At 39.4% G+C, this 14,496-nt stretch overlaps 1 protein-coding gene across 3 annotated transcripts in view; it reads right to left on the bottom strand.

Moving 5' to 3' along the window:
• Positions 1-14,496, bottom strand: part of DLGAP1 (DLG associated protein 1) — a 1,166,486-nt gene that overhangs the window by 432,152 nt on the left and 719,838 nt on the right. For all 3 annotated transcript variants that reach the window (XM_001364232.4, XM_007487658.3, XM_056820788.1), the window contains exon 4: positions 13-1,038. In XM_001364232.4, the coding sequence (XP_001364269.1) occupies positions 13-966 (954 nt within the window). In that variant the 5' untranslated portion in view covers positions 967-1,038. The remainder of the gene's footprint in view (positions 1-12; positions 1,039-14,496) is intronic.

The raw sequence follows: 14,496 nt of genomic DNA, 5'->3' as shown, positions 1-14,496 counted from the left end.
CAAAGACTCTACCTGAAGATATTGGCACGATCGTTCCTGTTGACACGTTTCTGCCTTCACCAAAGCCTGGTCCACATTAACGGAAGCTTTCTGGTAAACTTCACGGGCTCTGCTCACTGTCAAGGTGGAGGACCAGGCGCTCTTCTTCAGGAGCGGGGCATCCAGGGTGACGGGCAGATTCGCGCAAGTAGAACACTTCACGTCGTTATTACTCCTGGAAGCCTTTACTGCGTGTTCATTGATGGTATTGTAGGCCTCCATGAAATATTGCGAGGCGGAGCGGTCTGGACAGCGGCCCATCGTCATCACGGCCGAGGGAGCGTGATAGAGGCACACGTCACCATCCAAGTTGTCATCGGAGCTCCACCACCCCGAGGCATTTGAACGCGCTTTGGGCTCCGGCCGTCTTTCTTTGCTTTTGCTCCGTTTGCCATATCTCATCGTCTGTGTGTCGTCCGGGCTGGCTTTGCCTCCGTTGATGCTGCCCTTGGACGGTCCCTCCAGGGAATGAGACTTGGTAAAAAGCTTCTGGACAGAGTGGACCAAGTGACGGATCCTTCCGGGGCTGTCACTCCGGTGCTCCACAGCAGTTCTCTTGTACTGCAACGTGTGGTAACCATCTCTGTTGAGGGGGAGCTGCCTTTCAAATTGATCCAGGAGGTTAGGAGGAAGGCGATTTGCCTTGTTGGCTAGGGTGCGAGGAACGAGGGCACACTCCTCTTTCAGCTCTTGCTGGGAGTTGTAATGCCTCCTGGGGAAGGTGCTGCTGGCCAGGGGGTCATTGAAGGGGACCACACACTCGGCCTGGAAGGAATTCCTCTGAGTATAGTAAGGGTGGTCGGCGGGGTGAGGCTCCACTGGGCTTAACAAGTATGGCTTCCTGTCCGAGTGATGGGATAGAGAGTCACAGGCAGAATCACAGGTCACTCCGTGATGGTGACTTCGGCTGCTGGATAATCCTTTCATTGCTGATGCTAAGTGACTGCCAATGTCATCTACACCATGTGGCTGTGTTCCAGACAGATCTCTGGGAAAGGCCTAGAAAAAGAAAGAACAAGGGTGATGAGCTATTTAAACTGCTCTTAGTAAACAGCTATCTCTTATCCCAAATGTACTCTCTACATCTGGAATCTCTTGTGGTCATTGTTGTCTAATGGTGATAATAATAGCTCACGTTCATATAGCACTTTGGGATTTGCAAAGTACTTTACCCACTTTATCTCATTTTATAATGTACAACAAGGACACATTTCTTTCCATCAATTCCTGGCCCTAGTTTAAATTCTTGTTAAGCATGTCTTTAACCTCTAAGCAGGCCAAGAGTTGACTTTTAAAACTTTTGGTGCAAATCATAGGCATGGAGATTATTAATCTTTGAAAACATGACTGTATGATTGTCATATTATTGGCAAGTAATTTAGATGGATTCTCCCACTGTCACCCCCCCCCCCCATTACTATTTATCACTGAAAGTGTTATAATAAGTTTCTAGCCTTCCTTTAGGGTCTTATGGCAGATTACTCTTTTTTTACCCTATTTTCTATTCAGACTAGTCTGCTCACAGTTCTCTGAACACAGCATTCCATGTTTTTTTTTTGTTTGTTTGTTTGTTTCCATACCTTTTCACAGGCTACCCACAAAGCCTGGGAATGCATTTGCTTCTGAACTCTGCCTCACTGAATCCCTGCCTTTGTTCAAAGCTCATTTTAAGTGCCATTTCCTGTTGGAATTCTATACTGATTTCTTCTTATGGCTTGTGTCCTTCCTAAGAACTTACTTAAAATATATTTTATATTTAATTATCTATCTATCTATCTATCTATCTATCTATCTATCTATCTATCTGTCTGTCTGTCTAGTTAGCTATTTATCTATCCCTCCATCTTTCCCTCCTTCCATCCATCCATCCATCCATCCATCTATCCATCCATCCAGCCTACTTTCCTATTATTTGGTGCTTTCTCCAATAGCATTTACACTATTTAAGAGTAAACTTATTTTATTTATTTATTTATTTTATTTTTTTATCTTTGGAAGCCCAGCACATAGCACAGTGGCTAGTATATAGACGATGCTTAATAAATACTTGTTGAAATAAATAGGTTTCTCTTTTTGGTATCCACTTAGAGGGAGAAGAAATCTTCATGCAAATGAAGCCAATTATATTATATTTTCATTGGAAAGACAGAATATTGCCACCATGATCCTTTAGGCTTTCATGATCAGAGGAATAAATGTGCTTTATCCTGTGTTATCTAGGATGATGGAAGGATGAAAAAGTTAACGGCATGATAAATTAAATCCACAGATAATCTACAAATATGATTTCAGTATTAGTGAGTCAAGAACTTCTTTTCACAAAGCCTTTTCAATAGCTTAGGAGAGGCAAGATTTGGCTGATTTGAATTACACATCCTCTCCTACTCTGCCTGCCCTTTGAACTCAGGATCTATGGCCAAATGGTAGTAGAAATGCAGTCTGTGCGGGGAAGGAATAAGAAGACATGGGCAATCCAATAATAATGAAGATAATAATAGCTAACATTTACATAGCACTTTAAAGGTTGGCAAAGCATTTTATATATGATTTATTGTTTGAGTCTCACAGCCCTATGAGATAGGTACTATTATTATCTTAATTTTACAAAAGAGAAAACTGAGACAGAAATTAATGACTTGCCCAAAGTTATATAATTAGTATATGGGGCAGGACTTGTACTCAGGTCTTCCTGCATCTGAGTCCAGTGTTCTACCTACCTAGCTGCCTGCATAATTAGCCTTTTCAAGTTAGAAAAACCCCTAAAACTACCTCATGAAAATATTGTTATGCAATTCACATCTGCCTTTTCAGTACTCTAACAAGGCCCAGTTGGTATTTAAGCATGACCCAATTAACATTTTCTTTTGACTCTTTAACAAACTATGTGTCCTTTAAAAGCTGACAGAATTCCAATGGATTGCCTGGCATGTCATGGTTCTATAGCAGCTCCCCACAACAAAAATGATTTTCTCTTTGAATGATCCTATAAAGCTAACAAGACTTTCAAAAATGCAACAAATGCCATTCGAGATATTTAAAGGAGGGAGATCAGCAGTTTAATCAAATAAGGATCTAGTCTAAAACAGAAGGGCAGTGTAGGGAGGTCGATTCTTGTCAACTACATAGGACATCCAGGATCTGGAAGCCTTATAGGATGTCTTAAGCTTTGCCAGGATTTTTGCAAATATATATTCCCCCTTTAATGGTGAAATAATGCCTGGGAGAACTAGGTAATTTGAATACTTGGAGGAGCTGCTGGGCCATGGAAAATACACTGGATTTGGAGGTGGAAGAATCGGGTTGATATTTCAGCTTTTTCACTTCTTACCTGTGAGATCCTGGGCAAGTCAAAGAACAATCTACTATGAAGTGAAGGGATCTCTAAAATTTCCTCAAATTTTAAAATCCAGTGACTATATGATTTGGTTAACTAATAAATCAAATTTTTCTACTCAAATGATTATTCACATAATGTCCACGTGGACAAGAGATAGTCTTGGAGTAGGAATGAATTCTGCTGGTTTCTTCCCTTCATTACTGCCTTCTATTGATTTTGTCTACATTTTATGTTTATGATGCAGAGGATAGAGTACTGGGCCTAAAAACAGAAAGATTCTCCTTGACTTCAAATCTGACCTCAGATACTTAATACCTGTGTGAACCTTGGAAAGCCACTTAACTCTGCTTGCCTCAGTTTCCTTACCTGTAAAATTAGTTTGAATAGGAAATGAAAAATTACTCCAGTATCTTTGCCAAAAAAATCCCAAATGAGGTCACAAAGAGTTGAACATGACTGAAAAACAATTGAACAAATCCTCCCTCATATCTTTCATGACTTGGCTGAAATTTGACATTTTCCAGGTGGCCTTTCAATGCCATCCAGGCTGCTAGTAATTTCCTTTCTGAGATTAGTTTCCAGCCTCTCTGAATATAGGATTTCCCCCCAAATTTAAGTGTAGTTCTAATTGTACTATCTTTTGCGTATCTGGTTTTCTACACTTTGCTTCCTCCTCCAACCTTCCACCCCATTAGAATACGAGCCCCTTGTTTAAGGGACTGATTTCTTCCTTTTTCATATTCCTAGAACTTTGCATGGCACTTAATATAAGCTTGTAAAAAAAATACATGGTAACAGCCATTTATATGCACATTAGAAGGAAAACTGAGCATGGGAGGAGCATTAAAAACCGGAGGGATCAGGAAAGGTTTCATGGAGTAGGTTTAATCTTAGTTGTGCCTTGAAGGAAGAGAAAGATTCTGAGAAGGGAAGATGAACAGGTAGTCTGAGGGTTTGGTGAGGGAGATCACTGGCTGTACAATTTATGAAAGCGAACAGTATGAAATAAATTGAGAGGGTTGAGTGGGAACAAGAAAACCTTGAATAGAATTAGAAGACCTTAAATACCAGACTAAGGAATTTTATTTTATTCTCTATGCAATGGTACACTCCTGTAGATTGGGCTGGACACAAATGTGGTGATTCAGTTCAGTGAATATGTATTAGTGGCCTCCTATATAATCAGCTGACACAGGAAAATATAATGATGAGACCTGGATCTTAGGACAACTATTTTGGAAGCTGTAGGGAAGATGTATGGGAAAAGGGAGAGACTGGAAACATGTAGTTCAGTTAGGAGGATACTATAAAGAAAAAAAATGTGAAGGCCCATACTAGAGTAGACTCTTTGAGAGTAGAAAGAAGAAATAGATATGAGATATTATAGGAGTAGATCTTACAAGATTCACCAATTGGTAGCATATGTTGGAAGGACCTAAAGTAGAGGGAAGAATAGCTTATTAATTCAAGGTCATGAGCTTGGGTGACTGGGACTAATAGGGAAAGCTTCCAAATAGGAAAGTTGGAGGAAGAAAAGGTTTGGAGGAGGAATGATAATGAGTTTAATTTTTGGCATATTGAATTGGAGATGTCCATGGCATATTGGCAGCCAGTATAATGCTGGAGTGGAGTTCTACAAAGATATTAGCATTGAATTTAAAGATTTGAGAACAAATTGCATAAAGATTATATTTGAACTCATTGCCATTGATGAGATTACAGAGAGACAGGACAGAGATAACATAAGAGATGGGATAGATTAGAGATATGGCAACACCTCCATTAAGGGAGGGTGGAATGGATTATGATCAATTAAGGAGACAAAGAAAGAGTAGTCAGGTTGGAGAACCAAGAAAGAGTAGTGTCATGGAAGCCAAGGGAAGAGCATCCAGGAGAAAGGATGTGATCAAAAGTATCAAAAAGGATTGGTCAAAAGGAAAAAGAGAGCAAGGATTGAGCAAATACTATCAGATTCAGCAATTATAACATTAACAATAATTTAAATAAGGCACTTTTTTTAGTAGTAGTGGAGTTGAAATCCAAGTGGAAAATTATTGAGAAGTGGATGGGTGATGAGGACACGGAGGCAGGAAGATTACTTTCTAGGAGTTTGGCAGTAAAAGGAGGAGAGTTAGAAGATGATAGCTTGAAGGGATGGCAGAGACAAGGGATGATATTTTAAAGAAAGGAGTAGACCTCACCATGTTGTAGGTAGTAGGGGAAAAAGTATAAGTAGATAAGGGGAGACAGGAGAAGAGATGAGAAAGAGAGAGAGAGAAAGAGAGAGAGAAAACTTCATTAATGGGCAAATTCAATAGGAAGGAATGAAATGAAGACATACAAAGATAGAGGGATTGCAAACACCACTCCCTTTCTCTTTTTTGTTGTCAATCATTTCAGTTATGTCTGACTTTTGGTGATCCCATTTGGGGTTTTCTTGACAGAGAGAGTGGTGTGGTTTAAGTTAATGTGTCTATGGCCAGATTTGAATTCAGGAAGATGAGTCTTCTTGACTCTAGGCCTGGCACTTTGTTCACTGTGCCTACTAGGTCAAGAATAAATAAGATTGGTGAAGATGTAGAATATTCAAAATACATGTTCAATGACAAAGTATTTCCTCCACTCCTCTTGGTTTAGTTTTCCTGGGAAGGAACAGAGAAATATTGACAGCAAGTTACTGAGCATTGCCATGGACCTGCTCAACCCTTAGCTCCTTCTGAGTGAGAACCCTGAGGTACATCATGAATCTTTACAGAAATTCGACCTTCTGCTAGCATAATACAGATTTGTGTGGCTTTCCTATATATTCAGGAAGTCAGAGCAGAGGGGATTCCCAGTCTGTAGAATAAGAGTGTGTACTTATAGGACTAAATCAATATAGAAAGTGCTCAGCTCCTTGAAGGGAGGGGAAGAAAAAGGGGAATGGAGATACTGAACATTTAGGAACTCTTTGTAGAGCAGGAATAGTATACAAAGGAAAAATATGTCCAGTCAACATACTTAGCTACCAAAGGGGGCCATTAGGGGTCCCCTCACTGTGCAAGGTGATCCCTGGGATTACAAGCACATGGTAGCAGAGAAGGTTAGGAAAAAATGTTTATGGTTAACTTCTGGTACATATCAGTAAAAAAATATATCATAAAATACATCACAATATACCAGGCCCCATGGAATACAGTGTAGTTTTCAAAGAGCTTTTAAAAAAAACAAATGGACCACTTAGTGGAATCACTATCACACAATATGTCTTATGAGGATTACATTTGATGGAATCTCAATATGCAAAATACAAAGCAATGCTTTCAAATCTTCATTTGGAGGCAGCTGATGTCTTGGATAGAGGCTCTTTTGCTGAATAAAATGTAAAACTGACAGGGACTGGAAACATGAATTATATCTCTTTGCCCTAACATGTGCATGATTATTTAAATTACACACTCAATTTTTAATTAGCATTGATATGCAAACAGTATTGCATGTTGGATGATATCACCTGTGGCCAGACATAGCAAATTAAAAGACATATTAGGTCTATTAATGGTGCATTAAGTTAAGTGCCCAATGACACACTTTCTGGAAATGAAATGTGCATAAAGTGATTTTTACTAAATATTGAATGTGTTATTTTTCAGCTTAGTACCAAGCACATGCGTTCTATTTCAAAAGTGAGTTATTAACTGCATTAAGGAAACTTACAGAACATAAATCTTTTTGCCTTTTTAATTTATTTCTTTAAGAGGATTAAGATGTCCCGTGGTATGCGCTAAAAGTCTTGGATACCCTAAATATTCCTCAGTAACTTGAGAAAACTAGATCATGAGAGAAATTTTATTATAGATAAGAGGCTAATTGTGATTTTATAAATGTTTCATTTTTAGGGTGAAGGCCAAGAAAGGATCTTTAATTCTAGTTTCTTTTCCTGAATCATGAGATCATAGCAATATAGAGTTAGAAGGGACAATAGAGGCCAACTGCTCCAACTTTCTCATTCTACAGATGAGGAAACATTGTTGGAGAGGTTAGGCTAACTTCCTCAGTGTTCTTTTACAACAATAACCAGTATGGAGGTGTGTTTTGCATGATAAAAACAAAACAATAAACCTTTACCTTTTGTCTTAGAATTGATGCTACATGTGGGTCCTAAGGCAGAATAGTGATAAGGAGTAGGCAATTGGCATTGTGACTGGCCCAGGGTCACATGGCTAGGAAGTGTCTGAGGTCAGATTTAAACCCAGGTCCTCCCATGTCCAGGCCTGGCTCTCAATCCACTGAGTCACCTCCCAGGCCCCTGTGCCTCTCTTAGTGAAGATAAGACTGCACTAGCATTTTGGGTTATCAAAATAACCCAACTGTCCACCTCAGCCGCTTTCTTGTCATCTCCTCTGATATTGTATTCTCCAGACCAATGGACCACCCAAGACTATGTTCTGGGAAAGGATCTATTCAGCTCTCAAACTCCTTCCAGGGCAATCCATGCTGCTCTGATTGTTGAATGCACAGATTCAAATGTACATTGCATGTATCTAGCTTGTTTCAGCAATCCTTCAAAATAGAGCTAGATGTCTATTCTCATCACCTTTTTTGCTGATTGTCCTGTTAATCTACCCATACATTCCCCTCTTCTCTGTTTCAACGCCTTGCTCTGGGAACTGTAATGAAATCAGTACCATCATTGCTCCTGGAAAAGACCTATCAAGCCTGGAATTGAGAATACCTGGGCTCAAATCTGGCCTCAGATACTTACTAGCTGGGTGACCCTGGGCAAGTCATCGAATCAATGATTGCCTAACAAAAGGATTCTCTGGATTCACCAGAGAAAGAAATGACAAGACACTCCAGTATCCTCGCCAAGAAAACCCTATATCTAGCTATTGCCCATGGGGTCACGCAGAATCAGACAGGACTAAATGGCTGAGCAACACAAATGTTCCTTCTGGCTCTAAATCTGTGATCTGGGGATCCTACACCCCCATTCTTGTTGGAGAATAAATAGAGTTGTAGGTAAGACTCCATTTAGGAAGACTTCTTTGGTCTAAGGAATCAGCTCAATCGGCCACGTGCCCATAAGGTTGTGCAGGGCTCTGTACACCTGGAATAGCAGTTTGGCAACGCAGATGATGACTGAAGCAAGATTTGTCTAATAGTGTGTAAAGAAGATTTTCCACAAAGGGAATTAATTAGAATCAAGAAACAACCAAAAAACAACTGGCAACCTGGAAGGTGCTGACACAGGTGATGTTATCTTTTTTTTTTTATTTTTAAGAACCCTTACTTTCCCTCTCAGAATCAATACTGAGTATTGGCTCCAAGGCAGAAGAGTGGTAAAGGCTAGGCAATGGGGGTCAAGTGACTTGTCCAGGGTCACACAGCCAGGAAGTGTCTGAGACCCAATTTGAACCTAGGACGTCCCTAGATCTGGCTGTCAATCCACTGAGCCACTTAGATGTCCCCAGGGGATGTCATCTTGCAAGATGGGCAAGGTCTTTATTGCATATGTTTGAGAAGAATTTTCCAATTCTTTTCTCCATGGAAAAGAACAAACTAAAGGTACTCATTTCCCTGTTTAGGAGGAAATGCTACAAATTAGTCAATTGTGATCACAATGCTTACTGAATAGACCCTGGCTAGGAATTATATCTTCTGGTTTGGGGGTCATGTGGGATAATAAAATCCCACTACCAACCTCACATCATCTCTTGTGGCTATTCTATTTTTTAACTTCCTGCAACCTCACCAGACCAGCCTACAGGGCAAAACAGATTCTAGTACAGCGGTTCTCAACCTCTCAATTTGTAGCAATGAGAATACATGATGCATATCAGGTATTTACATTCCGAATCATAACTGTAGCAAAATTACAGTTTTGAAGTAGCCACCAAAATAATTTTTTGGTTTGGGGTCACCACAACATGAGGAACTGTATTGCAGGGTCACGGCATTAGAAAGATGAGAACCACTGATAAAGTGGCTATAGGTTTTCCTTCCTGCAAAGGATGCCTCATTTTCCCTTGCAGGTCCTTATTAAAGTCTGAACTCTACCAAACCCACTGATGGATTGAAAGGAGAATTGATTTTTATTGATACATCTATTTTTTAAAAGGTCTCTAGTCTCTTGTTAAAATTTAACGTGAAAACACAACACATACAATTCCAAAGAAGTCAAGCTACTCAGCATAACTTTATTCTTATTGAAGATGTGTTATTACAAATGACATTTTGGCTGTAGTGCTCAACAAATGCAAACTATAGTTCCTAAATCTAACCTTTGGTTGAAATTTGAATTCAATAATTGTTGTTTATTAAGTGTTTATTAATAGTTGACATTTACATAACACTTTAAAGTTTACAAAAAGGAACCGTATATACAGATCTCATTCAGTTCTTGTAACAACCTTGTGAAAGTCCTAAAGATATTACCTCGATTTTACAAAAGAGAAAATTGGGGCTTAGAGGGGGCTGAGTGGCTCAGGTTTCTAAAGTGAGATTTGATCAGGGGCCTCTCCTTGTGATCAGGTATGGATCTTTTCCCATTCTTAGCACTCTTTTATTATGTCTAGAACATTCTGCTAAGCATTAGGGTAGATATAAAAGGTGGTAACAAATATACTCTGCTTTCGTGGGGCTTACTGTCTAGTGGGAAAATATTGCCTCTACCCAAATAACTGTAACATAGGCTAAATGCATTACAGAAGTGCAAAAAGGGTTATGTGAAGTGAGGAAGGTCAATATTGAGAGGATCAAACCATTTCGTGGTGGGGGACACTTTGAGATCAGTTGGGCATTAATGAACAGGTAGGCTTTCAGAGACCAAGGCGATGGTGGGTGATTCTAGGAAAGTATATTGCTTATAATAAATGCTAATGCAGAGAAAAGAAAAATTTAAAAATAGGAAGGAAGAATGGGAATTAGAGTATGTGGAAGAGGAAAGGAAAGGAAAAAATGAAGAGATACAAATAGAATTCACTGGCCAGCTGTTGCTGCACCGGCTGCTGCCACTCTTCTCTCATCCCTGGAGTGTAGGGAAAGAATTAACCTACCTCACATATAAATGGACCCATTCAATCTCTTAGAGCAGCACAATTTTAAAGGAAGGAGATATTCTCATTCTGCAATAAGGCTGCAGATTTTTACCATCAACCCCTTCTTGAACTCTCCTTGCCAAAAAAATAAAAATTCCCCTGCCCCCAAACCCAATTCCATAAGAACGAAGAGCAGAGAATGGTAAAAACGCTTGCCAATGTTCTGATTTTAAAAATGGAACACCCCCAAATGCACAAAACAAGATTCCAAAGCAAGAAGTAAACAGAAAACCTGATTTAGATGAGTGGGTGAGTTAATACTGCCAAAAACTCAGCTTTAAAAATATTCTTTGACCTGACTAGGACCTAAATTTGCAATTGCAATAGTCACTTAATATCATTTTTCTCCTCCATTTGATTTCTATGGTCTTGCCCAGGTCCTAATGAATGAATATGTTGTACCCCGGAAATCAAGGCAAGTATACTTTTGGAGGAGCACATTCTAAAATGCAACTTCTATATAATGCAAAGAACAAATGCTAACCGATTTTATGCCCACAGAATTCAGTTCAGCTTTTCATCAGCATTAATTGCTATCCTAATCATCTGGAGTTTGATTTTGCTTGTGAACAACTCCCGTAATCAGCTTGCTCCCCATTAGATGTGCCATTGGAAGCTTTCCCTTTTCTAAAGATTCAGCACGGTACAAACAAACTGTCTCCAACACAGTCACAGTAGGCAGCACAATTACAATTGTGTGTATCTTCAGACAAAGCCACAAAGAAATGATTTCATGGTAGCTTTTCAGGGTAAGAAGATGGAGGGAAGTATTTCTTAAAAACACATAATAAAATAGGTCAGAATTAATGCTGGTGTATAATGCCAACTGAAGTAAGCTGTATTCCTTACCAAAATACCACAGGATTCGAGAGAGATTTCCTATGTGGAGACAGTGAATAAAGAAAAGTATAAGCCTTTCCCAGCAGCTTTGTGTGATTAATAGGAAGATGGACAAGGTAGCTCATTGAGTCAAAAAGTTTTGTCTGAATGGATACTCTGTGTGAAAGGGAAATTCATGGAAATAAGAAAAATCATCATGATCATCTGTTGAGAAATGAGTTGTATGGGCTTGCATCAAAATAGAACTGAGGGCAATATCTAAAATAGAGACCAATCTCTAGGAAATGGGGCATGGAGAGAGATGAGTAGATCTCTTATGGCAATGGGTGAAGATGGTCATACTCATACTGGAGAATAAGAAATACCTTGAGGGAGATAGCTAATGTGTCTTCAGCTAAAATGAATAATGTTATTAGCTTCTTTTCCAAAATGGGTCTGTGGTCTTACCTCATGTTTTTCTCTTTCAGAAACTACCTCATCCATGAAGCCTGACTTTATTCTCCTAGCTATGGTGATCTGTTCTTTCTTAAATTTCTTTGAGTTCTTGGAATTGCTCCCATTATATTATAATTTGTCCTGTACATTGCCCCATGGAACTCAAAGGTCCAAACACCTCCTTTTTTTTTTTTAAAGGATGGCCCCTTAGTCACAAAGAAAGATGATGATGATGATAACTAGCATTTACTTATATAGCACTTACAGGTTTTAAAAGTGCTTTACAAATATTATTCCCATTTTATCCTCACAACAACTCTGGGAAGTAAGTGCTATTATTATACCCATTTTACAGATGTAGAAACTGGGGTAAGCAGAGGTTAAGTAAATTGCCAAGCATTAAACGGTAAGTGTCTGAGGCCATGTTTGAATCTGGATCTTTTTGACTCCAGTCCATTTTACCAACAGCTAGCTGCCTCTAAATGATATTTGGTGACTGAGCTAGGAAAAGCTTCCCCTCAGTCTTCTGTTTGTTGTATGAAGAATGAGGAAAAATGTCTTCCAGTCTCTGGCACATGAATTTTCCTTAAACTTCTAGGAAGGGTTGGGTAGGGGAAGAGAATTTCCCTCCCCTTCACTATTCTTCCCTCCCTCTCCCCATTACAGAAGCCACCTGTGCCTGGCAGTGATAGCATTTGCTTGTCTCCATGAACCTGAGACTGGGCATCAAGTCCCTGGTTGTCTCTTTGACTTTGTGTTTCTTTGTTTGCACTCAGAGCACTGAACCACAATCCAGAGAGACATTTTGAGCCTTGGGGACGACTTTGTGAGTTTGAGAGGTTGGGAATTCCTGAGTGAATAGGAAATATTTGTTCAGCAGTCTTACAAGGTTGTCTTTAGCTTCTGGGAGACTTTCATAGATGATGGATTAATACCTTATGCTTTCCTAGTTAATATTTACTTATGTCTTTTGTTTTAAATATGTCTTTTGTGGTGGAGGAAATAAATAGCTTTTATAAAGCTAATATCTGCCTTGTGCATTGACCATCATTTTCTAGAAAGGACTCTTAATCTCTCTTAGGGGAAACCTTAGAAATACTTCAATTTTGTTGTAGAGTCCTCAGGATTCCAGGGTGGGGGGCATGAGGAACTAGAGCACACAACCAAATGTCCAAATTCTTTTCTTTAGGGCGAGTTTGCCATAGGACTGGATCCAGTGTATATGTCTCCAGAATAAGAGGCCTTTGTATTAGGAGAATTCCCTGAATAATGGGTAGTATACTGTAGTGAAAGCAATTCAGGTCCATGTCCATATCTCTACATAAAAATATATATATATATATATTTATAGACATACATACATACAAACATGTTTTGTGTTTATGTGAGTATGTATCTATAATAAAAAAAGGAATTGTGTTCCAGCCAATTAATTTTCTGAGTATTGGGATATCATGTCCTATCTTTTTGACTTGAGGCTTAGCATAGCTAGAGCCCAGTTCTCATTCGTGGTCAGCCCAATAACCTCGCCCATCTAGCTGAAGGAATCGCTGTGAGGTCCAAGATGGGTTGGGTTGATTTCAGTAAAATGACCTGAATGGCTCCCTGACTCTGAGCCAATAATCCTAGAATAGTGGCATGAGTCAACTGTAGCTGTTCTGAGATCTGAATTAGTTAAAGTATGTTTCCAAGAAGGATCTATAAAGAAATGAAGGCACGTGAGCCATGTAAGGAGAGTGTGAACCAATAAAGGAACAATCCCAGCCCTTCATGAGTATCGCACCAATAGTATAAGAAGAAGAGGAAGAGTGATAGCCCAGAGGGTGGCTCCTCCATAGAGCTCTCACAAAAAGACATGGATAAGAACACAGAGGATGACAGGACATGGGCCAGTTTCTCTGCACTAGTGGAGAAAGTGCCCATATTAATGAGGTGACACTTTATCCAAGTAGCTAAGTAACTCCCATAAGACTTGAGAATAAACTCTTGCTTTACATGTGGATAGGAAAATGGGCAACGGTGGGTAGAAAGATAGTTAGAAAGTCTCTCATTTCCTCAGTATTTTTTATTTCCTGGGGGAATATGATGTCTTGCTGCTTAAACCCTGTGAAATTATAAGCAGCTCCTACACTGACTGAATATAAACAAGGATATGATCCCAAATGATCCATCTTCCCATCAATCTTTCATTCCAAAGATTTTCCTGAAGTTACTACTCTAAACTGGCCATATAGTACGACGTGCGAGCACAACATGTTTTCTTTGAGGTGGGGACATTTTTATCTTTATTACCCCATCTCCAGTGCCTGGCATATAGCAAGTGCTTAATATGTGGCTATTGAATTGAGTGAAATTAAATCAAATGGAATATTAGCAGCATGATTCAAGAATTTCTCCAGAGGGTTCCAAATAGCTTCAGAGTCTAGATATTCAGGACCATGAAGAACATTCTAGAATTTGTAAGGGCTCTTTAGCAATCACTCACCACTTCTAGGCAGGAATTGATAACTCTGTCCTGATATAGAGGAATATATAGGGAGAGTCGATGGAATGAAGTAAACTGGAACTCAGACTTTCACCTTTGTTATTCATTGGTAGCTTCGTTGTAGCATCTGTCTTCCAATTGTGTAATGAAAATCTGCTCCCCAAGACTCCAATTCCCAGCATCCCACTTTCATTCTCATGTTAGATCCTTAGGTTTTGGAGATAAAGTTTCTGGGACCCCACCCCTCTCTCTTTTTCTGTGTGAAAGCAGCTTGGAAAACT

This window comes from Monodelphis domestica, chromosome 3 (assembly GCF_027887165.1).
Source record: "Monodelphis domestica isolate mMonDom1 chromosome 3, mMonDom1.pri, whole genome shotgun sequence".
NCBI classification, from domain to species: Eukaryota; Metazoa; Chordata; class Mammalia; order Didelphimorphia; family Didelphidae; genus Monodelphis; species Monodelphis domestica.
The sequence above is the reverse complement of the archived record's forward strand: the minus strand, read 5'-3'. Positions and strand labels throughout refer to the sequence as shown.